This window comes from Protomyctophum bolini, assembly GCF_963924005.1.
Source record: "Protomyctophum bolini genome assembly, chromosome: 14".
NCBI lineage: Eukaryota > Metazoa > Chordata > Actinopteri > Myctophiformes > Myctophidae > Protomyctophum > Protomyctophum bolini.
Window position 1 is genome coordinate 23189677 of NC_137875.1, and position 26267 is coordinate 23215943.

Below are 26267 nucleotides of genomic sequence, written 5' to 3' on the forward strand. Positions count from 1 at the left end.
TCAGCCTTTACCCAATTCAGTGTAAGGCTGTGGTTTTAGTAATGATACGTGGTGTGCTGTGGGGTGCGGTTAGGGTTGGCTCTGTCAGCCGTGTTTACACATCTGCCCTGCTGATTCCATCATCTGCCCTGCCGATTCCATCATCTGCCCTGAGTGCTGCTGATGTCTTCTGACAGCCTGACAGTGTGTGTGTGTGTGTGTGTGTGTGTGTGTGTGTGTGTGGACGCGCTCACCGACAACAGCAGCACAATTCCATATTTTGTAACAAGATTGGATGTAGCCTCCAGTCCGAGTTTCCTTTCCTCATTTGTACTTTGTGTGAATAACCTATTGACCAGAGGATGTTGTCTCTTTGTTGCCGTGTGTGTGGTCTCTCATGGCCCTGGGCCCCAAAGTCTCCAGTTTCCCAGACACAGGCAGACGGAAATCCTCCTTTCTAAAGAACTGCTTAACCTTGGTGGTTAGGAGTTCAATTTAACAGATTCTTTCTGTCCTTTTAAAACCCACCTCTCCATCTCTCAACAATAGAGATGGAGAGTGAGTCATTATATTGTAGATAAACTTATACTGTGTGTCTGTGTTGGGCCGTGCACCAGTGGCGGAAAGTTCTTATAACGGCAGGGGGTTCATGCAGCCACGCCCCCTCCCCCCCCCCAGCGGTGGAAAAAAAAACGAGTTTTGTTTTTTCGGTTGGTACTTTATTTACAGTTTGTTAATGAACACAGTGTTTCAGTTCACAACGAAAAACACATTAAATTGTTTCAGCAACATTTCAACATGATCAATGATAAACAGTAAAGCAGTCGCTTTGTGGCGGTCGCTTATTGACGTACCATTTAAAGTACGAGTGGTTTGCCAGTGGGTTCAGTCGCGCCTTTGCCAAAATGCCAGGGGGTTCAGTCGCGCCTCTGAACCCACGGAGTTGACGCCACTGCCGTGCACCCTAAATACTCCTACTAGAGCCTCCGCTGGTCACCAAATTAATGTCTTAGGAATGGGACAAAAACTAAAAGATCTCCATAAATTCAAGGCTTCATGGGGTGCGTAATTGATAGAAAATATGTCATTTTAGGGTGAACTACTCCTTTAAGTGTTCAGTGGACATGATTCTTTCTCGGATGGGATTCTGAGACTCAAGGCTGAGTTTAGTCACCCCTTGCTTTCACCAGCAGGTTCCCTCTGCTTTGCCTCATCCACAGTCCAGCGTGAGGAGATAGCATCCTATTATAGACCAGAAAGACCTCACGTAGCCCAGTCTCATTTGGAGTAACTGAAAAGCATCTCTGAAGGCATGATGAATTTGAAAAAATCATCTAATAATAATCATGCATCTTTGCACATGCATGAAATTCATCCTTCATGCATTTACCCATCCTAACCATTAGACTTGTAATTACAATTGGGTACCTATATAGGTGCAGTGGTGGGTGACTTTTTTAGCAGCACCTGGGGGTCAGTTAGGGGTTAAGTGTCTTGCTGGGGGACACTTCGACACATAGACCGGGCGAGCCAAAGGTTGAACCGGTGACCTTCCGATTCCCATGTGGCCTCTCTGTCCACTCGGCTTCATACAGTACAACATAGGTGTTTGGGTGACTTGGGTCTATGTGTTTATTGGTTGTATAAAAGCCATTATGTCATGCAGAAGATGCCTTACTAATGGGTATATTTCCATTTCCCTGTCTTTGTCTACACATACACTTAAACACAGCATCTTCAATTTGGCCCTTGGCATTTTCACTGGCTGCTGGTTTGGAGAGGCAGAACGGTCACTTCCTGTGTCAATCAGAGTGATCAGTGAATACTCTGCCCCTCCCCCACAGCTACTCTTTGTTGTACCATTCAGGCTTGCCTACGTGCATCTGAACGTCCGCCCTGGCTTCTCCTTGAAAGGCGTTCCGCTAATGAAGAGAATGCTCCTCTTTCCCATCTCACATCCTTCGCACTTGCCCGAGCAAAACAAGTTTTGCAGAGTTTTTTTAACCTCATTGCTTCCTGTGAGACATTTATTCTGCTATTACCATTTGATGTATTGTGTTTGCATCTTATTGCTCGAGTTCACGTTTTGCACTTACTTTAACGCGACCAGGGTGAAGAAGCTACAGCACATGCTCTGAACATACTTTTAACCTGAAGAATCACAATCTAAAACCAGCTTTTATTTCTCAACCTAATGTGGTTACACACTACACAGCGTGTTATCCAAAAGGAAGGCTCATTGTCTGTTTTCCCAGCAAACTAATTGACTAGTATAGTGTCACAATCGCCAGCCATTTCCTCCTAGCAGAGCCAAATAAATGGCCCTCTCTAATTCTGTTTTGCCACACCTGGCCGTGAGGCAGAAAGGAGATCAAAAGACATGAGCGCTGAATCTCACAAGGCATTTGTTCCTAATCACTATGTGGCGATCGATTGAGCTCAGAGGGAACAAAATTGACGTGCCAACGTGTGCATGACGGACCACGCGACAGCCATATTACAGGCTTCCTGCCATTTACATTTGGAATGCCTTTTTCTGATGCCGCAGGCGGCGTCTCTCATCGGAGCACAAATGACCTCCTGAGAATTGTAACTAGCATCTCAAAATAATGCCAATATTGATAAGAAATTAGGCAAAACCCAGAGCATGGAAGCCATTTAGTGCCCCCCGCCCCATGCTCTTGAGTGCTCTGCGTGTTCCCATCAGGACATACACACCACGGGTGTATAATGTGCTGTCATACTGGATGTCAGTCAAGGTTGACAGCTTGTCTGGTTTACGTCCTATTTCTGGTTAATATGCTTATTAATATCACAATTAGTCCTCTGCTATGTTCTGAACAGTAGCCTAAGCCACACACTCTGCTGTTGTCAGCTAAAGTATAACCACTCAATGTACTATTGTACTCCCATGTATTCCTGACCCCTTTGCAATCTCAGAAATAATATTTTTAATAACCCATTGTTTTGTTTTCTGCAAGGATCCGTCAGCCCCTATTAGATAGACTATCTGGTTTTTCTCTTCCATCTAAGTGATATTCAACGTGATATTCACTTATACCAACATTGAGTATATTTGTGGTTTCTGTTTCTTCTTAAGTAAAATTACTCGAGATGTACTGCACCAGTCTAACCACAGAATGGGAGTCAAATGAAATAAAACCTTTTTTATGTATTTCCCTCCTCCCTGACTGAGGGTTTATGTGAGCTGGTTTCTTTGAAAAGCAGAAATGATTGAGTTCTAAGGGCCAAGTTCAGACGAGATATTAATTCAAAGCACTCGAGCCAGAGAAAGTACAGCCATTTTTGCCTCCAACACAAGTCCCAATCTGTACATATACTGCATAAATGTTAAAGGGTTAATCTGTCAGCTGCCTGTGCAGGGTTTACTATAAGCTGAAAGGCACTCGACGGACCCTGACTGCGCTATCAAGTGAGAAGTTCACTGAAGAAGGAGATAGCCATGCTAGTAGTATTTGCACTAGCATTTGTGCTCAAAGGAGCCAAAACATTGAAAATGCCAATGTGATAAGGAGGAAATGTGCTATTCCTTCCTTTTCATTGTACGCAAAATTCTGACTTATTTTATACAGTATGTTTGTATATGAGTGTCACATAAAAGTAGCACAAATATCTGACCCACAAGCTCACAAAGCAAGAGTGTAGATATTTTATTTTAATTAGGGACCTGAAGACCTGAAGGCAAATTTTGGACATACAAGATTTCTCCACGAGAGTGATGATGATATATTTGTGTTTCCCTCTTGCTGGTTTTCGTCTTTATTATTTTAAGCTCAAGATATGACGTGAGCTTTGTGAGAGATGACTTTTGTTTCATCAAAACAATGCAAATGTAACACACAGGGGACTGAGTGGATGATGGGAGGGTGAGCGTCATGCTATAGCTGTATACAAGGGGACTGAGTGGATGATGGGAGGGTGAGTGTCATGCTATAGCTGTATACAAGTGCAAATTATGGCAAAGCACCCTTTTTGTTTGCCACTGTCTCCATAACAACTCTTTGTTTTTAATGCTTTTGAAACCTGCCTCCTATGATATAAAGACAACTTGAAAATTCAAATCGTAGTAGATGACGGATGTGAGCATGAAAACGGAACTTCACATTGAGCTTTGCTCAAGAAATGTCCAACAATACAATTAAATGGAAGACTTTGTTAATTAGTTACTTCCAGTTGCTCTTCCGCTTTGCTACAAAGCACTGTTATTAAACAGGAATAGATTGTACCATTGTTCAAATATTGAGTCATTTACTTGTCTAGTGATGTGAGCCGTTCAAAATGTGTATAAAATGGTACTGAATTATCACAAATGGGGATATGATATGGTATTGCTGTACAACTTGTCTGGCCTCAAAACCTTGATTTACACATTTGGAACTTGTGATTTTCTTAACGTGCGCGTTCATCAACCTGAGCTGTACCCATGTGATACCTTTGTGGCCACTGGCCATCCACGCCCCCTGCAATGATGCCACTAATTGGACGTGGCAGCGAATTGCTGTCTACTTGCCTCGCAGGGACTTGTACCCTATAACCATACACAAATCGATCTGACATGTGGTATTAGATTAGATTACTGGGCAGCGCAGTGACAAGGAAAAGGATTTGCTCGTCCCAACTGGCATCCACCATTGTACGTGCAACCCCCTAGACCTGCCGGAAAGGAGAGCACAGTTCAGCCAAGCAACAGTAGTAACTGTTGTTCTACTCGGGTCAACAGCAGAGCAGGGCAGGCTCCCATACCATCCCTCAGAAAACAAACCACATCTTACTAGCTTCTTCAGCTAGTGCTGTAGCTGTATTTTTATTTGAGATATATACAGTGTTTAGTTGTATCTTTAATTTTTGAGTTTTGCACATGTAAGTTGTTAAGATATTTTATGTTTATTTTCTTTGCACTATACTCTCATCCATTACATTTAATTACATATGTTATGTCATGTTTATACTGGTATATTTGACATAGACATCATATTGGATGAACCAGATGAAAGTATAGTAGCACGAGTGCTCATTTCCAACATCTGTCCGCAGGAGTATTTTCTAAATAGAGCAACACTAGTCTAAAACTCAAACAAATCATCAAAATCAAACCCAATATGTTAACTTGGGAACCAAAAGTAGACTTATAATCATTCCGATAAGTCTATTCATATGAGCACACAGCACAGTTGATTTGATTTCAACTATAGTTTGAGTCCTCTGTTAAACACATTACCGTCTGTCTCTAGTTTTAGATCCGTAGGCAAAAAGTTCCAACATTTTGCCCTCTTTACTGAGAAACTGTCCAAATGAGTTCTTGCACATACAATCACCATTTTGTTGAAGCTGTTGTAGTTGCTCAGAGCTCTGACGTCTAACAACCAGTCCAGAAAACAGAGCGGAAACGTTTTGATATTATAAAAAAACCTTTATAATATTTCAATGGTGAAAAGGTTGTGTAATCCTGGTCTCTAAACTGCCTCCCCTGGCCAGCCAGGGCACCAGATGGAGGGGAAAGGAACTGGTTGGAATGTGTTCTTCCACTCCCCCCTGTCAGGTGAAAATAAGTGGCTTGGACTCCTCATGCATTGAGGGGAACATGAGGTTAGTCCATTGCTCTCCCCAGGTTGGCAAAGGGAGTGTAGCGCCCAGGATTACATTGACATTGGGTGAAAAAAGGGATACAAAAAGGATAAAAATGTAAAAAAGAAACAAATACCACATCGGTTTCTCATCCATTTTGTATAGCCTGTATATTCATGTTATTGGTTTTAAGACATACTCGGTGCACTTTCTGTATTGAATAATTCTAAATCTAATTGAAGTGTTTGTCCTAAAGGTAACTTCCGAGTTAAATAAATAGTAGAAACAAATAGATGTTTTAATTTTTAAAACAGATTTTTAATTTGTGTGGTTGGGATGGCTTAATCAAACTAAAAGCCTTATTCTGTGTGTGTATCCCAACTCTTCCACTGTTTTCTTATTTGGGTGCTATGTTTAAAATGACAGGGAAACAACAAAAAGCATCTGAAGCAGTACTTGGCTGCCATTTGAACATATTAACCTTTCATTTGCTAGCTTTGTTTGCAGCGCAGATAAAAGGACTACTGGGTTTGCTGAAATTGATGGTGAATTGCTATACTTACATCTGGGCAATTCACGGTTGCTACGTTTGATGTTTGTTTTTCGTGTCGGAGAGAAGGAATCGAGAGCTGCTTGTTCTCTCGGTCAATCTTAACGAGGTTACTCTGCTCGCCACTGTTCAGCCTGAAGAAATTTCCACCGTAAAAGACTAAAACGGTGTCATTCAGAGGGGGAAAGTTGCCAAACAGTTACTTTCCTCACCAAAGTGTAGAGGGCGGCAGAGATTGTTTTTTAAATTATTATAATTCTTTTTTACATTTTATTTGAGATTTTGGATTTCAGGCACACTTCTGAGCAGCAGACACAAAATCCACAGTCCAAACTGAGGGTTAAAGGTGTGAGATCATCATTCTAAGCACGTTATAATGTCTCTGACATCACTTGACATATTGCACACATGAAGCGCTTGTACTCTAGGCTATTCTTCCCACCAAAGATTATGCAAACCACACCCCCATCGCTGTGATTTTGACATCACTTGACAACACGGCAGGCGTGGCAACATATCGAGGCCACACAACATGTCACACAAGCATCAAAAGTAGCAGATCCACAAGCTCGAAATGTGGCGCAAAGCAACACCGTTTTGAGCTTGTAGATCTGCTATTTGAATCATGAAAAGTAACAGTTTTGTTTATGCTCATGGATTCAAGTCAAATCAGTTGTCATGATGACTGATTTCAGTAATTTGGATTCCATACCCAGAATGTCTTCTATGGAAGCATGTTGCGTGGTTTCACAAATCAGATTATAGGACTGGGTCATACACACTTCTTCAGTCGTGAGATTTATTTTTGCTTTAATCCATGCATACTGTATGTCTGGGTTTTTCCACCCGACAGACTCCATACAGGTAGTACTTACTTGACAGTGCCGTTTGCATTAGGCTAGCTAGCATTAGTGGCACAGCTACATAATCAATTGGCTTCAAGCAGGCACACATCACTTGCACCCAGCCTTTGGGAGGAAAGTGTAGCCAATGCAAATGATTGGGCCATGGTTTCATGGTTTGTATACACACGCATGAAACAGACAGGAATAAGCTTTAATACATTGGAGATCTGTTGGAGAGCTGTGGGGGGGGGGGGGGATTGCATGTGCGTGTGGCAGAGGACGGGAGCGATATTTGCACTACAGAAGAATGGCTTTGTGTGTCTTCATATGAAAATGAGACAGAGCTGTGTAGGCAGCATGTGGAGGCAAAGGCTAGCCCTCACAAGTGTACACACACAACCACTGTCTTCACCCCCACACCGGGTTCAACTAGTATCCCTCGTCACCTGTACACCCACACACACATACTGTACATACAAACATTCACTGGTGACCAGCCTGCTTGTCTTTCAACCCTTGATGTAATTCGGGATGTTTGTACAATAATTTCTCTGATAATTGGTTTCTTACTATAGTGTTTTGTTGTCAGAAAACCTGTTCCCAGAGTTTGATGTTTTTTATTTAGATGTCTTTGTGCATTTCATTCTTAGGCAATATTATATTTACATTCAATTTAATTTGACTTTGGACAGTTTCTCAGCATCTCCAAAGAAAGACAAGCGGTGAGGACAGAGATAGAGGGAGAGAAATGTGGAGAAAAAGAGATGCATTCATTCCGTGTTGCGAGGATGAGGGGGTACCTGTAAAAACATCTTCCCCCCAAGGGGTACCTGTGTGTGGGAACCCCTGCGTTAACTGATAGCTCTGTATGCCAGTGCTATGACGCACCTGCAGACGCACACGAGAGCACAACAGTCCAGACTAATAACATACTGTACTCAAACAACAAATGTAAGACCTCATGCTGTCACGGTAACATAATTAAATGTCAATAGTTGGTGTTCTGTACACTTCTCCCACCATCTCCCACAATATTAAAAGACCACAAAGACTGGTCTTGTTACAATGTGTGCTGTGTATTGCATAATATTTGAATTTTTGTGTTCTAATTCAGGGTGGAAAATCAATCACTCCATTGATACTGTACGTGAGTGGCAGGTCAAAGCTAAACATAATCATCAAGCAACAAAAGGATATTTCACAAAAAACGAATTGAGGTGCATAGTACGTGCGTAGTAGTTAAGCCACATACCGTAGCTGCTGGTGCTGGGCACCGGCCACCCCCCCGCCGCCTTGTGTCCCCACCCTGGCCAGGAGGTTGAAAATGAATGAATATTATATTGATGCAAAATAAATGTCACGTATAATGTAATAAAGGACATCCTCGCACAGTGACAACGGGATCATAGCTTGCGGTCACGGTGCGCACTTGTTATTACCTTATCAGAGTTGAGTGAGAGGTGTGCACTTCTACGGTAATACTACAGCGACTGGACTGGTCTGACCCACTGTCTAGTTTCCTACTCCTTATTCCTGTGTGTCTTTGACCAACCAACCACATTGGTCATTGAGCTGGCTAGTAAACTCCACCTTGCCTTGGTGAATGCCACCATTGAAATAGATTTAGATTAGATTAGATTCAATTTATTGTCACTGCACATAGTATAGAAATACTTTGACAATGAAATGAAGAGTGGCATCTAGCCAGAAGTGCAATACAGTAATGCAGTAAATAAGAGAATAAATGCAGAACAAATGTACAGTATGTACAGTAATGTATACAGAATAATAAATAGAATAAATAGTAAGGAGTATGATGTTAGAACCAAGCATAATCTGGATAAGTATATGAGAAGAAATACAATGCAAGTAATGCATGTATAGCATATATACAGTATGCACACCCACCCCACACATACCCACACTCTCTAACCTAAGCTAACCACCAGCCACCTTCATCAGATAATTAATAATGGGACTGGGGTAGGGGAATAGGCTATGCCTATTAGCCACAAAGGCCATCGTTTTGAAAGTCATGCATTTGGCAGCTGTAAATAATTATGTTTATAATTATTCCTATTTCGTTAATAAATAATAATAATAATAATATTGTCATAAAAAGTTAATAACTTGCGTTAGAAGTTATCAAATACATAAACATGCTCTACTATAATAATTATCAAGTGCATTTTTGTTCACTTGCTATTTTGTGTGCACTGCATTCATCCATCCATCTTCAACCGCTTATCCGTAGTCGGGTCGCGGGAGCAACAGCTCCACCAGAGTGCTCCAGATTTCCCTTTACAGAGCAACATTAGTGACTTTCTCCTGGGGGATTCCGAGACGTTCCAAGGCCAGTGAGTCGATGTGTTTCCTCCAACTGCGCCTTGGTCTGCCCCGGGGTCTCCTCCCAGTGGGACGTGTGTCGAGGACCTCCCTAGGAAGACGCCCGAGAGGCATCCTAACCAGATACCCGAACCACCTAAGCTGGCTCCTTTACAGGTGAATGAGCAGCAGTTCTACTCAGAGTCTATCTCGTGTGACTGAACTTCTCACACTATCTCTAAGGGAGATGCCAGCCACCCGTTGAAGAAAACTCATTTCGGCCGCTTGTATTCACAACCTTATTCTTTCGGTCATGACCCACACTTCATGACCATACGTAGGTGAGAGTAGGATAGAAGATTGCTCTGTAAACGGAGAGCTTTGCCTTCTGGCTCAACTCTGTTTACGTCACAACAGTGCGGTACAGCGACTGCAACCTGTAGCGACCTACATGTATATTGAACCTTATTTTGGTGTACTTTGAAGCGAACCAACGATTAGAATTTGTTTGTTTGATCCGCTGGAGAATTCGAATGAGCCTTCACACCTTCCCAAACGAAGCACACTATCCGACAATACGCTCCAGGATTTGTTTTAATCTCAGTAAAACATCTTGGTGTGAATGTGCCCTTAGTTTGACTCGGTTCCACAGATATTGTATCCGATCTACAGGCATTGTGAGCTTGTAGATCAGCTTTTTTCACTGTTGCCTCATTATTTGACAATTTGACCAATGTTTCACCATTTCTTTTTATAGTTTGGTATAGTTTGTTGATTACGTCTGATGCAGTTCTTTCTTTCTTTCTTTCTTTAAATACATTAATTTAAACGTCCTTCAATTTTCACTACTTCACTAGTGTTATCTTGGAAACCCCCAAAAATCAAGTGGGGACCTCCCTGGGTCCCCGGTCCCGACTAACAGGTTGAGAACCACTGGCTTACACCACTGTCAACAGACCTGCTTGCCTTCATCATTGGCCAGACTCTGGCCCACGCTGCCCCCTGTGGCTCACCCTTCGTCTTGGCCATAATTGCTCTTTAGTAGGCATTCAGCCTTGCAAATCATTCCTAATTGCTGCTCAGTGGTGCTGTTTTTATGTGCGACAGGATTCATCTTTTCCACCACTCTGTGTCTTGCCTTTTTTGTTGTTTGAATGATGTGGAATCTTGTGGACATACCATAATGCCTCTATGTGTTGTGTACTAGATTGGTGGGCATTGATAACCTAGGTGGACAAAAGGATTTTATTCATACTGTGGAGTTTCAGTGAGGTTCATTAATATACAGTACCTACCCTTTGTACAATCTTACCTTTCTTTTGAGATATTTGGTGTTTACATCGTCATAGATCAAAATATTCTGTCATTGTTTTTCCCCCATCCTTGTTCTTCGATGTTCAGATTGGAAAGTGTACCTCTGCTGTAGACTCACCTTGTTTGTAACTGACCAGTGCATCCTTGATAGTACAGGGTGGATTGAAGTGGACCTCACCGCTTTCAAACGCTCTCAGATAAAAGGACCCAGATTTAGATCACACACCGCTCTCTCCTCCAACACAAAGAGGATGTTTACCCCTTTGTAATGGAAGTGCCCCCCACCCTTAATTTTATTCCTGTATGCTTAGCCTCATATTGAACTAGACTAGGGTGAATGAACATATTATGTTTTTTGAGTGGTGCAACCACTCCTACAACCAGCAATGTCCGTGTTCATGTATGTATGTATGTATGTATGTATGTATGTATTTATGTATTAATGAGCACGAGTATGACTGAGTACCAGTAGGGGCGCTCTTTGCCAGAAACAGAGAGAGATAGTATTAGTGCTGCACTGTTGCCTGCTAATGAGAGAGAGAGAGAGAGAGAAGAGAGGAGGGGGGTGGGGGGAGAGAGGGGAGTTGCACCACTCGGTTCACACGGGTCTGATTTTGTTGTCATTTTAGATCTTTGTGCTGTAAAATCAATTGTAAAAATGGCATTATTTCTTAGTTGCATTTGTTTGTTTCTAGACAGATCGCCTACTCTTAAAGGTCATTACACACTGGCGAATTGGCGACGCGATATATTCGTGCGAATAATTAGCATTTAAAAAAAAACAATTGAAGTCCATGCAAGCTTCCACATCAGTGGCGAATGTGCGAAAATGCGACCGTTTTCGCTCTTTATTTGTTCGCTCTGGTGTCGTATTTTGCAGAGATTCGCAGGCGAACTGCAACATGCAATATTTCGCATTTTCAGATCGCTTATTCACATCGCGTCGCTAATTCGCCAGTGTGTAATGACCTTTAGTCTTAAGTCTTTAACCCATTAAGAGCTGAGCTCGATTCTAAAAATGACGTCTAAATCATAGCAAATGTTGCTATGTCAGTGGTGCTCAAATGTCAGTGGTGCTCAAGGTAAGGACCCCCCAAAATATGTGTTTGGCCACTTCCATGGACCCCCGGAAGCAAATATTGGAGTTTATATATATATATATATATACATACACACACAGCTCCATCTCAATTCATTAGAATATTGTATAAAAGTTAATTATTTGTGTTTTATCATATAATTATTGCAAATGATAATATTAGAAGGTAGAAGGAAGGAAAAATCAGAGTGTAGAGATTGAAGAGTCTTCACTTAATGTGAGGCTGAGATCACAGCCCTCACAAGCTGTACTCCATAATCATCAAGATTAAAACAAAACGCTTTTAAATACTTCACTTTATGCACAATGAATTGAGAATAAATATGAAAGTTTCACTTTTTTAATTATATTACGGAAGAAAATGAACTTTTACACAATGTTCTAATTAATTGAGATGGAGCTGTATATATATATATATGCAACGATTTGCACACATTGTCAAGTTTTTTCATAAATAGTGCATCGTAGCTCAATCTAAAATGGCACGGATGCTTTCCCGGTTTTAATGGGTTAAAACAACAACGTACATAAAGACAGAGTATCTATCTACAATGTAATTGGCAGTGTGTGACGCTACTGATTGTTGTAACCTGAACACAGTACTTGAGCCTCCACTGCCTGCTCACCACCACCTGTTGCCTCTTCAATGTTGTTATGGTCTTCTGGAAGATGGTAGATCAGGTTAGCCTGGAGCCACACGCCAGTGTTAAATGAATAAGTCAACTCACAGATGAAAGGGCAGGGGGCCCTGAGCTAGAGAAAGGTAATGTTCTTTAACCTCATGAAGCTAGTTTTATCCAGCGCTCTACGGAGAGCATGTATAGTTATTCATAAACAGATGTAATTTCATATATTGCAGATTCTTTAAAGTACCACTTCACCACTTTTCAACATATCTTCATATAATAGGTCCTCACTAATAATCATGAAAAAATGATTCTACTCTGTCTGTGTCTCATAGGAGGGCTGTGGGCAGTTCAGAAACCGTCTTCCAGTGACCTCATCGATGGGGAATACAAGCTAATAAAAACTGCAGGCTTTCTAGTCCTGAAAAGTTGCAATGTGAAAATGGAAGCCATCGTTCTCACGATAATGAAAACCTAAAAGAAATTGTAAAAAGTGCCCACAGCCCTCCTATGAGACACAGACTGAGTAGAAAAAAATGGTGCCATTTTATCATTAGTGAGGTGAAGTGATCCTTTAAGTTAGTGGCATCAGCATTCAGTACACAAGCATGTTGTAGAAGATGCATTTGTTTTGCGTTCATGTATGAAGCATTTTCGATTATTATTGTACAATGGAGGAAGCCGAATTCTTTAATTTCCCTCCAACTTCAAACCCGCTAGGTTTTTTATCAAAATGTATCAAGGCTATCCCTCAGCTTCAAAGTGATTCGGCCCCTCCCCTACTTGGCATCTTGTATAGATCATCTGGTTATTCATGGCCACCCTTAACTCGATCACTGCCTTCGCCCAGAACTATAACAAATGACAGCAGGGGAAATTACAGTCGTTCGTCTCAGTCTCCCACACATCGTTTCAATCTCTTTTGTTTCTCCGAGTCTGAGACACCTACCTTGCTCTTCTCAATGCCGCCCTCTCTTTTCCCCTGCCTTCACCTCTCTAACATCTTTGTGTATTGTGCTAGTTTTAACAGCTTTCAACCTGGCATCCTTATTTTGGGCATGTCATTATTGTGATAACTTTAAAACATTTTCAAATGTTTTCAAAAGTTAAAAAACTTTTGAATAGTGAAAATAGCTGATCTCCATCTCCAAGTTCACCCAACATGTTGCGATGTGACACTTTTGCTAATGTATTCTAAAAAGTGATTTAGCAATAGGGGTGCTGCAGCCAGAGCCTATGGCTATGCGGGGGTCCTTAGCATGGGAAAGTTTGTGAACCTCTGGTCTAAAATGTCATCAAGGCCCGAACATATTTTGACTTCTCTTTCAAAAACTTGACTGACTACAGAAGGCATTTGTTGTACACAACACGCACGTGTCATGAGACAAAGTATAAGTGGTTTAATGCTTAAAAGATTGTGATGTAAAATCACCAGGTGCACCGTGGGATATGTGTGCTCTGTGACAGCTGGTAACCTCCAGGGTTTGGAAATTTGTAATTGCAGACGTCCATTTTTTCCCATAGAATGAAACCTAATTTATACTTTGTCACTGTCACTCAAAAATCTGTTATTTCAGGTGAGTTACAAGGTTGTGTGGCAAAATATCAATTTGGCTTTAGCTCCATTGCATTGGTCTTGGCAACCTTCTGAGTTTCTCGGTTTTCACTTTGCTGTGAAGCTCTGTGAACTTGAAGAGAATTTTGCCATTTTTCGTAAAAAAAAAAAGAAAATATATTTTCTGTGAGTGTGTAGATCGGCCTTTTTTTCTATTTGACGTATAATAATAAAGTATATAGACTGTTAGGGTTTAAGTGGTCATCAATTGTAGTATTCGTCATGCTGCAGCTGATGCTGTAGTTTGGCTTCAGCAATGCACAATAAATTATTGAGTTATTTCTGACAGCTGACGGACGATGTGAATTTGATGGGTTTTTGTTTTTCTTTTCTGTGTGTGTACGTGCATGTGTGCATGTTTCTCTGTCTTCCAGACTGAAGTAATTAAGGGGCCATGTGGGAGTGTGGGGATGACGTTCAGACATGTCCCTGCCAGTGAGGGCGACGCAGTTCACGTCAGCATTGAGACGGTCACCCCCAACTCCTCTGCTGCCCTGGCAGACCTGCAGAGAGGTGATCGCCTCATCGCCATTGGAGGTGAGAGATGCAGTGTTCATTTCGTAGACTAAAACTACGACGATTATTTTTCTTTCACTGACTAAAACTAAACTATGATGACTAAAACTATGACTAAATGTACCAACAATTTGTCAACAAATAAAAACTAGACTAAAAAGAAAAGGAAAGAGAAAACTAGAAGGAATTGTTTGCTTATTTAAAATGTATTTAAGTGTATGTATGAAGCAAGTCAGCTGAAAGCTAGCAATGGTGCAACTGTAAAGAATTATAATACAAATAAATGAATAATACTTTTTCAAATACCCCAAAATTGCAACACGTTGTGAGCTGGAGAATGAACACAAAAAGACATCCAATAAAGAAATCTTTAACTTAACAAGGCTGAAGGAGCTATCCCAGTAATATCTATGGAATCAGTCACATCACCAAAAGATATTCGCAGAAGCTTGTGTAGTTTATTATTATAGGGATTTATATAGACTTACCGGTAAGTAAAGAATCAAATCATAGACTTCTTTTCTAAAATACATTCACGTCACTAACCGAGGAAGAGGAACTTGTTATTAAGATAAAATGAGGAACAAAGCAGGAAGTTTAAAAACCTTCATATCTCAAATAATTGGGATTAGGCAATATTGTAATAATTGTGACCTACGGAATCGGTGCCTATGATTCTAGCCATAATAGTCAAATATGAAACATCTTCAGGATTATGTTGGAGGGGCTGTGGCCACCAAGGAGACCTCTCACATACAGTATACTATGGTCCTGTCCAAACCTGCAGGGATACTGGGAGGATGCTATAAAGAAACTGAACTCATTTTGTTTCCAAGCCATTGGCACCCAAGCAAACAGTGTTCACCAATCACCATATAACATTTGCATAGCAAAAATGTTTTTGATTGCCACAATACCAATAGCCAAAGAAGCTAATGTTTAAGAATCATTTATCTTGAACATAAAATGTGTCATAAAACGTGTAGAATAAATATATAGTAAGGTAATCAATCAATTGGGGGAAAAATGAATGGAACTGGTAGAGAAATTGTTTTATTTTAAAACGACCTCCTATTTTTGGCAGGTGTTAAAGTCACATCCTCTGTTCAAGTGCCCAAACTACTGAAGCAGGCTGGAGACAAGGTGGTGGTGCTGTTTGAGAGACCAGTTCGTCACCAGACCCCTCCAGCTGGAAGCCTAGTGGCGACCCTACCGGAGGGACTGGGACAGGTGGAGGAACCCAGCTCCATTCCTCCCCCAGGAGGCTATGAGGAAGACCCTGCCCCCATCACCACCCTGTCAGACATATCCGACGGCAAAGAGATGGACTCCGAGTTTGAAGAGTTGATTGTGGACTCCAAGCCCAGTCACGCTAGTGGCCCAAACCCCAGTGGCTTTTCAGCTACCGACATCAGAGATGATTTACTACTGTCAGTAATCCAAAGCCCCAAAAGGACTGTGGCCAACCTGGCCTCCAAGCCCCTTGGCGCCATATCGCCCATCCTCAATCGTAAACTCAACCTGGTGGGTCTCCAGACGCCTCTCAAGCCCCAGTCCAAAGACTCACCAAAGCCCTCGCCATACAAGGGCGCTGGTGATCCGTCAGATGCTCCACAGCGCCCCACTGTCCCTCCCCCACCCCCTCCCACTCGCCCCCCATTGCCCATCAGACCTCAGATTAAGTTGATGTCAACCTCCCCTGATGGCAGCCTTCTGGAAGGCACCGACCCTGCCGCCACTGCTAATGTCACTTTTTCAAACACTGCGACAAATGCATCGGAGAAGTCCCCGGAAAAATCTCCAGTCGGTGGAGCCAGCGGGGCCAACCCTGAAAAGACACCTGTCAGACAGCCTGAGCCAAAGGCAATGATCAAGCCGGCAGAATCATGTGAAGAGCTTTCAAATCCCTCTGCTGTGCCCAGCAGTGGGAAGCATGACCTGGCAAGGGACAGATCTTTAGACGGCTCCTGCAGCACACGGGACAGTCTGGATGGCCACTCGCTCTGGGAATCCTCTGAAACCAAGTTCCGCAACCGGACATCACGCTGGACCAATTCCTATGTGGTGCTTGAGGTGGAAAGCAACCATAAGTACCTTAACGTGGCCTTGTGGTGCAAAGACCCCTTTAAGCTGGGCAGTCTGCTGTGCCTCGGGCACGCCAGTCTCCGACTTGATCACGTGGCCCTAGAGTGCATGGCCACATCCTCAGCAGAGTACCAGAGCACCTTTAGGCTGGGGGCTCCGGAGCCCAGAGCCAATGTGAGCCGCACCGCCCTGCGCAGCCTCAGCACCCACAAAGGCTTCAATGAGAAGCTGTGCTACGGCGATGTCACCTTGAATTTCCATTACCTGGCTGAGGGTGAGCCAGAGCGTCCCGCAGGTCCAACGGAAATGGAACGAGAGGGGAGTCTTCATGACGAGGATCTGAGGGACAGGGACAAGGAGAGGGAGCACGTCTCTTCGGCGGCACGCGACGACTTGTCGTACAGTTCCATGCAGCTGGTGGAGGTGCGCCACAATTTCCAGGACACCCAGTTCCAGAACCCCACATGGTGCGAGTACTGCAAGAAGAAAGTGTGGACCAAGGCGGCCTCTCAGTGCATGGTCTGCGCCTACGTCTGCCACAAGAAGTGCCAGGACAAGTGCCTTGTGGACAACCCCTTCTGCGTGGCGGCCACTGATCGCCGCAGCGCAGACCCAGAGGCTAAATCCACCATCAACCGGGCCACCACCGGCCTGACGCGCCACATCATCAACACCAGCTCCCGCTTGCTCAACCTGCGGCAGGTGCAAAAAACCCGGCTGGTTGAACAGGTGGCCGACACGGCGCCCGGAACGGTGGAGCCCTCGCCCAAACACACCCCCAACACTTCGGACAATGAGAGCAGCGATACCGAGACGTATGCCAGCGGCGCCAGCCCGTCCAAACAGCCTGCCGCCGGCAAACTAGCACGCAAGGAAGGCGGTTTGGACGACAGCGTGTTCATTGCCGTGAAGGAGATCGGCCGCGACCTTTACCGAGGGCTGCCAACAGACGAGCGCTCGCAGAAGCTGGAGCTGATGCTGGACAAGCTGCAGCAGGAGATCGACCAGGAACTGGAGCACAACAACTCCCTCATCGGGGAGGAGAGAGAGGCCGGCGATGCGCGTCGCAAGGCTCTGATCACAGCCGCCCTGGCCAAGTCCGGGGAGCGTCTCCAGGCCCTCACCCTGCTCATGATCCACTACCGGGCCGGCATCGAGGACCTGGAGTCGGTGGAGAGCACCTCCCCCGTGGAGCAGCAGGGTTGTAAGAGCAAAGGGGAATCTTTGGAGGAGGAGGAGGAGGACGATGAGGCCCTCATGGGGACAGAGGTGTACAACAGTGACACGTGCAGCCCTGTGGAGGTGCCGCTCCTGGACGACATCACAGAGGAGCAGATCTGTGTGGAAGCGCTGCTGAATTAGGATTAGAGAAGGAAGGAGGAGTTTAGGTCTGGGCTTGGGGCTCACAGCAAAGTCAGTTCCATGGTCTGGGGGGTTTTAGTGCTCAATTTTGAATATCAGTCAAATGGGATTCAGTGTTTGGCATTAGTTGTTAATTTAGCTGTATACTAGGTGACATGATTGCATCTTTTCATAAAGAAAAATGAGATGATGCAGAAAATATCTCCCCCCACCATGTATTATGCAACAGGAAGAAACAGAATTTCATAGCCTTATCTGTTTGAAAGGGATGTAACATTTGGAGACGGTAATCTGCCTCCTATAGCATTGTGTCAAACCATCAGAGCAATAGTAAGTGCTATGATAATAAAAAACAGAAACTTTTAATATTTAAATATTTTCCTTATATTAACAAAATATTTCTTTGCAAAGTTCCATGAATACCAGGTTCTTTTTCCTACTGTTGCGTTTGTACTGATGTTCAATTATCAGTAAAGAGGCTGTAGTGTAGACAGAAGTTCAATGGAATCTATCACATATTTAATGAATACAAGGGAACATGTATGAACATGTATTCATGATATGAATATGAGTGTTACAAAACAGCAGTTAATTTGTAAAGAGAACGCACATTTTTCATTCAATATGCATAATATATTCCTGTAGCCCAACAATACAAATGCAAAATGTGTGTAAATGGTCTTTGAGGAAGGAATCATATCACCGTGATATTTTGTTTGTTTGCTGTGAGTAACAAGCCCACTGCAAGTTGACAGCATCCATGACATCATGATCTGAATCTAGTGTAATGCCTAATTTATACTACACTGTAAGTGTCTTACCTCTTGCTGACAAGAACAGTTCTGATCTTTCCTTGTCGGCAAGCAATGCACTTGTGTGATGTTGTATAAATTGAGCTTAAATAACACAGAGAAAATGTATTCAGATGTCCATAACATTGGGTCATTTTGTCAAGTCATACATATCTTTTGCTTTGAGCACTTTTTAACGTGATGTATCTCATTTTAAATCAGTCACAAATCTACTCTTTACAAAGCTTTTTTAGATTTTCAGCAAACTGCAAGGCAAACTTATGATGGAATAGCAATGGAATGGGTGACTATTTTTTTGGAAAAAAAATCTTAATAAATTGCCTATCACTTTTGATTTAGTTCATTTGTATGTGTTAGGCCAAAACATTTTGACTATGTATTGTATAACCAGCCTGAGGTGATGTAGTTTATCTGTTAAAATATTTTTCAGGCTTGGCTTGTTTTGTCTTTTTGTTTTTCTTTGTTTTGTTCTTGCCAAATTATGTTTTGTTTGTACCACACCTCACTCAAACCTCTTTAGAACCCTTAAGATGCTAAGATGTTATCTCTTCATGTTATTTTAAGCATGAGTCGCTGTGTAAATGTATGAATTGAGTTGGGGCGTAAGGTTGAATGATTTCTATTATCCATTTCTGAAGAAATGTAATTTTAGCTTGCATATTAACAGAAAAACAGTGCTCCATATCTTTAAATCTGATTTACTCATTTTTGTGTGGCGTGCAAGAAGGATTAACCATAGTGCTTCAAGCAGGTAGGATGTGATTGTGTGACATTTGCTCTCAAGGGTTGCTCTCATGTTTGAATGTATGTGCGTTGTTTTATATATATATACAGTATATACGCATACAGTAGGTCAACACCTCACCACATGTCTACAGAAATGTAAGCATTAATGTAGCCTGTTACAATGATGCTATCATAATCAGCCACAGCTTCAAAACTCTTCCCGTCGACCCCTCTTTTACCACTGCAGTTTGCCACTGGAATACATGCCGCGAAAAGGGATGTTGTCTATATTAGCTTATGTGCTTTAATGTAGCTACGGTAACTCCAATCAGCTGAGTCATGGCCGAGGAACTAGCCAATGAAATCTGCTAGATGGATTAGGGGCCTCAGAGGTGACAACAGCGAAGGCACATTTTGTGTTCCTTTCTGTGCAATAGATGTGACGCACTTGTAGATATTGGCTTTACTGGCTGCTAAATTTGTCAATCTCTTCAGTGGTTGTATAATTAAGATTATTATTATTTTTGTTGGTGCAATATCTTTTGTAGGAAATGAATCTGATAATCTAAAATGGATCACTCTGTAATTGTTCCTCCTGTTTCTTTTTAGTTTTTTCTGCCGTGTCGAGTCTGCTCTCAGTTCAAGCTGAAGTTCTTGGAGGCTATTGTTATAGTCATAAGAGGAGTGAGTTTACTAATACCAGTTGGTTTGTCTTTTCTTTGTTTTATTATAATATTTTTTTAATCTTTAAATGCTTCTTTTACTGCTGCTTCTGTTACTACAGTATGTGCTCTTCCTCCAAATTCATAATCACATGCTTCTGTCCTGTGTCTTTCTCCAGCCATGTTTTATACTGCACTAACAGTGACTGGACACCATGGCCATCAGCAGGCCAAGCTGCTGTTTGATTATTTTGTGTTGGTGTGAGGGATATTGTATACTGTTCTAACGATGGCTCATGTGATGAAATGATAATTGTACATAGCCTAAATAAACAAGCTCACTTCAAGGTCCCAATTTGCTGTTTTGTTTCCCCCATACCTTTCTCTATCATAATGTGGGTTAAAATAACCACACCACAGCAGAGTGTAAGGCCCAAACCACACCAATGCAACTAGTCTCAACTCCTTGCAACAAAACAAATTTAAAAGCATGTCACACAATGCAACTCCTTGCAACTGCCATTGAGCATGATGGTTGCATGGCAAATCATTGGTGTGGTTTGGCTAAGGGTTCGAATCTACAGTGCATCCAGCTTGGACGAGTGTCTGTACAAACACACAGCTGTGTTCAGGGGAGGAAAGTTGGATGAGAAGGGTCAACGATGTCCATGCATTTACTCCTATGGGCTGGGGTGGCAGCAGTTAACGGGGAATAGTGAACGGGAGGGGTAGGATAGAGGACGTTATGTCCTCCCAGTGGGGGCTCCTCACTGGCAGCCAGTAGGGTACAATAGCAGGAATTACTATTATTATTATTAGGACTAAATTAGGTAAAATAATGGGCTACTCTTTAAAAGCACAACAACAGTATTCTCGATCCCAGATCGAAAATAATTTCATTTTGGCAATCTTATGCTGTTCAACAGATATGTTGGGACTGTATTTTCTTTTTTTCTTCCTTTTTGTACAGTACAATGAGTACACCTGTTTCTGTTACGCTACAGGATGCCCCTTTGACATACTGTTCTGGAAAGATTTCCTTCTGGTAAGTGGTAACGTTGATGTAGGAAAGACATCTCTCTAACATTCTGGTGGAGTGCATTGTGTGAGCATCTGTGAAGTAATTGGAGCCCAGTGGTAAGATGGACATAGTGATTATAGCATGTCTGCTCCTACATGTGGCATTTCGTGACACATTTAGCCTGATTTATACTTGGTTGCGCACTGGTGTCGCGCAACCAAGTTACCCCAAATCAGGCATTTCCCTATCAAAGGCCATTCCTTTCCTTACGTGAGCTATTTTATTACTACCTACCACACTGAAAATGAAAGCTGGAGTGCCATGATTTTTGTATTTTTTCCAGTTTTTCATGTGTTTGTCCAGTTTTTCATGTGTTTGAGGTGACAGTACTTCATTAGACCCTTGTCGTGGTCGTTATGTGCCCTTTTATTTAGGGTTTCTTGCTGGGGGCTGAAACCTTGACAGTCAAACGTGCCAATGAAAGAAAACAGTGATAGTGACATCACAATATCTTCCCCTCCCCTAACCCCTCCCCCTTTATCATAAAACCACAGGGTTCAGCTTAGGTTCAGGTGGATCACCAACCACCAGGCGAACCAGTCATACTTTATGAACTGGTGGGTGTGTCCACATAAAACGTCATTTTAACAAATACTGTACACTTTTGAAAAAAATATTCCTCCTTAATAATACCTGATGATCATGTTTTACGTAGACAAGCATAAATCCTTCTTCAATACACATGGAGTAGGCGCTTCTTTTCACCTGTCAGTGGGTGAGAGGTTTCACCCTTAAAGTATTTCTCCCTGGAAATAAAAACGTCTGGGTTTCCGAGGATACAGGCACCCTGACCAACCATCTCTGTCTCAACAGAGGTGGGCAGGAACTTTACCCCTGCACCACCGAAAGCTCTATGATTGTTCTGTAAAAGATAAGAAACCTTAATTTGAAAAACTACAAAAGATATAAAATTATACTACATTAATCCCTTTATCCTACTAAGAAAATACAGTTGTTCCATGGCAAAGGTTTTTGAGCATTGTGATCACAAAACAATGACATCATTTTGTGCAGTCAAGGATTTCATGCCATCGAAAATCACATTCTGACATCTTCCTTGGTGCTTTTTCAAAGTATACATTTAATTGAGGACATGGCATCCCCTCTTAGTATTAACATATATTACACAATCAGCACACCTCACATAAAACCACCAGGTCACCAACCCAGAATATAAAACATCAGCTTTTGTACCAGTTTGTACATTTCTGATAATCTATACACACAAACCAATGACATATGTCAGAAGGCACACACCAACATGGACACATACTGTACACACGTTTGTCCATGTCTGCCATATTTTTCAGATATACAAAACAAGAGCAAAAATATATTATTCTCCACAATATATCATCCATAACTTAATAACTTGCAAAATAAAATGATCTTAAAATTGGACAAAATTAGCTGAAAGATTTTCAGATATTCAGAGGTGAATTTTGAATAGTAAACCCCCATTTGCGAGAAACATGTACCAACTAAAGCTACACAGTTAATGACCTCAAAGCAACGAAGCTGTGGTTAAGCCACAATTTTATGGATAAACAAATTGCTTTTGTTTGAATTAATTCATTATCTTAATCTAATATAGGCCTATATAAAGATGGACTATTACTCGGGTTCAGTTGTTTCTGAGAAGAGACCAAAATGCTCATAATGACACTATAATACATTTTAAAATGAGCTTCCCTTTAACGTGGCATGATGTTTGTTTATGCAACAAATTCATAACAAGAAATTGGTCAAATACAGAATAAAAAAATATTTCTATGATGACGAGCAAAATGGCCATTATGTGAATAATGCTCAATTGACATTTCAAATAATGCAAATCCTGTCTCATTCAATACCCTCTTTAGGTTTAGGATGAGGATGACACATGGTGTACACACACATGGTGTACAGTAAATTGAGAATCTGTATCTACCTTTTATGGGTAGACTGGGCTCAGCATGTACAAAATATAATGATGCAAAACATTTTTAAGGTGCAATGAAAAAAAATTCTGTGAATACTGCATGAAAAGGGAGGATTTATCTCATTTGACATATTTTAGCTTGACAATTTTGCTGTGCTTGTTTTGACTCTGATGAAGACACCGTCGCCCTGAAACATACTGTAAGTAGTGTTTGATAACCCATTAAAACATGGAAAGCAACCGTGTCCTTTTTTTTGTGTCGGCTACTCAAACATAGAAGATATACAAGCTCACAGCGCATCATTTGGTGCTATGCTGCGAGCCTGTACATCTGCACATTCTTTGAACAGTTTTGAAAAAACTACTGATTGCTGTGCTGTGCTCTGCATGCTTGCCTGTAACACTGGTGTTTAAGGCAGAGAACAGAGTATGTACTAACAAGTCAATATGTCTAAATGGCTGTTAAACAGTGAATTTGTGGTAGGGTCATATGTCAGGAAAGGGGGTGATGGTGGCCGTATCTGTAACAGCCAACATGTCAATAACCAATCACGTGAGCAATGATCAAGTGGTCGAGGACAGTGTTTATAATATCCCTGGGTTTCACCAACCCTGATCACTGACTGACGTCACCATACTGCGTCTGACCTCAGAAACATTGTATGAGATATCAAAGAGTATCTTTAAATGTGTTATTAAATCATACAGTATGCGTTGAAACAGTGAACAGTTTGTTGGAGACATACTGTAGCAGCTAAGAATGGCATTTTCCAACTTAAAGGGTCCAATTAATATAAAATTAAAAAACACTAACAAGTTCTTCAAGACCTTGCTTTCTCTTGACTTGGTTACTAAATACTGAAAGCTTGCTATATCGTTGGGCGATGTGGAATTAATGGTTGATCAAAATACCATTGATAATCGATCCAGGATTCTTTTGCAATTTAGCTCTATAGTTCAGAAAAGAAACATTACAAACCCAGTAAAACCCATTTCAAATGTTTAAATCCATCTGGGTAAAAAAAAAAGTCTATGTTGGACTCATAAAAATACAATAGTTAGTTGAGCCAGACCAAACAGGAAAGGGAGAGCACAGGACAGAGTGGAAAAAAGTTTAAAAACAAAACCCTAGGAAAGTGTTTCTTGTCTCCCAAACATCATTAAAATAAGATCTGGTTGCAAAAGGGGTGAAGTGTCCCCTTAATATATTGACAATTTCATCAACAAATAAAGAAAACTAGACTAAAATGTTAATGAGGGGAGAAGAGATCCAGTAGAACTAAATGTCATTTTATGCTTGATTGCATGCTGAAAATAGCAGATCTACAAGCTCACATGTTGCAGCGCAATGTCATTACGGTGCCATCAGGGCCTGCCAAAATACATTTTAGTCGACTAAATCAACTTTAGATTTAGTCGTCTAAAACTAGACCAACACAAAAACAATTCAGTTGACAAAAATGTGACTAAAACTGAATGAAAATATATTCAAAATACTATGACTAAAACTAAATAAAATAATTCTGTCAAAATCAACACAACTCCCTGCAGTGCCCTGCTAAATGTGTTGTATTTTCCGCAATTTTTCTGCAATTTCCAATTTCCGCAATTTCCGCAATTTCCAATTTCCGCAATTTCGCAATTTTCGCTTTCCGCAATTTCCAATTTCTGCAATTTCCGCAATTTTCAATTTCCGCAAATTCCAAAATTAAAAAAAACATGGGCTATAACCCATCGTTTTTGTCATTTCGTCATTTTTTTCAAATCCTCAAAAATGATGAAAAACGGCGCGCTATAGTATGCCGTACGTCAGTAATTGCAGCTCTTTCTATTCTAATTCCCTATTTATTTTAGGAACAGATAACACAGATGTATTTTGGCTCAAAGCAGAAAGCTTTGCAGCTGTCTTATTAGTGAAATAGAATGATGTCTCATTTTTCTATGGGACGACAGTCAACTACTGAATCACTATTTTTGAGTCCAGCACCTGATCCTGTGCTCATGGTGAGGTGCGCCATACGGTACGTATATTCCACAATAGAATTAAGACATGTTCAAAACCAATGGATAAAGAACACTTATATCAAGTTATATCTAACTTCAGCTGAACACCTTCTTTTCACTATCAAATAAAACCCTGCTTTTGACACATTATGTCTTTTTTACCCCAATTGAATAAGGCTGTCGGCTAAAAAAGAGCTTGCAACGACAGGGCACGGAGAAGAACAACTTTGGTTTACTCCAGTACGATCGCTAACAGGACACGTTAACAGTTAAGACCGAACGTAGGACATTCACATGGAAACGGCTTGGGTCTTATGCTTTTTTTCTTTTCTTCTTTCTTTCTTTCTGTTTTTTTTTCAATACAACAAAATAGATCATCTGGAGGGTTGACCTGCATGGCATGGTGTCACATTATTCATAGTCATCGTACTCTGGCTCCATGTCATCGCCCTGGTAGTGCATCCCCTGTGTAGAGTAGGACCGTGTTTTCATTGAACAGTTGGTGTCCATCAAGATGGCCTGAGGAGAAAAGAGTTTCACCAAAACAATGCATTAGGCAGACTAGGTAAGCATCATAATATTTCCAGGGTAAGTTCTATCAACACCCCTGCTTGCATGCATTGTGAGTCTAGTCTATTGTCCTTGTGAATGATGAAACATATGAATGCGTATACTGTAACAAATTTGTCAAACAATGAATTATCTGTACATGTATGTTTATCTGTCTCTTCATATACATGTTTGGACACACTATACGGAAATTAAAATAGTAGCTATGTAAGACATGATGTAAGACACCTAAGAAGATACTGTGAGGTGTATGGATTAAAACCTGGTCATGAGCAGGAGAGGGATGATGAGGGATGATGAGGGATGATGGAGGGATGATGGGTGTCAGCAAAGGCTGATGACAAGCAAATGGATAAAGAGGCAGGCAAATAAAGCTGGGGGATGGGTGTACACATTACACAGGGGCCAGAGTGGGGTTTGCATGCAACTGAGTGATACAAAATGTGTGTGTGTGTGTGTGTGTGTGTGTGTGTGTGTGTGTGTGTGTGTGTGTGTGTGTGTGTGTGTGTGTGTGTGTGTGTGTGTGTGTGTGTGTGTGTGCTGTCAGTACTGTGCGTGAGTGTGTGCGTGCATTTTATTTGTAGTGTTT

The 26267-nt window shown here is 41.6% G+C and overlaps 2 protein-coding genes across 2 annotated transcripts in view; one reads left to right on the forward strand and one right to left on the reverse strand.

Moving 5' to 3' along the window:
• Window positions 1-20015, forward strand: part of pdzd8 (PDZ domain containing 8) — a 44180-nt gene extending 24165 nt beyond the window's left edge. Inside the window, exons 4-5 of the mRNA XM_080782831.1 lie at window positions 14314-14476; window positions 15540-20015. Coding sequence (XP_080638957.1) covers window positions 14314-14476; window positions 15540-17902 — 2526 coding nt within the window. The 3' untranslated portion in view covers window positions 17903-20015. The remainder of the gene's footprint in view (window positions 1-14313; window positions 14477-15539) is intronic.
• A 4781-nt stretch (window positions 20016-24796) lies between these two features.
• slc18a2 (solute carrier family 18 member 2) overlaps window positions 24797-26267 on the reverse strand; it is an 18242-nt gene continuing 16771 nt past the window's right edge. The window contains exon 16 of the mRNA XM_080781646.1: window positions 24797-25627. Within this exon, the coding sequence (XP_080637772.1) occupies window positions 25520-25627 (108 nt within the window). The 3' untranslated portion in view covers window positions 24797-25519. The remainder of the gene's footprint in view (window positions 25628-26267) is intronic.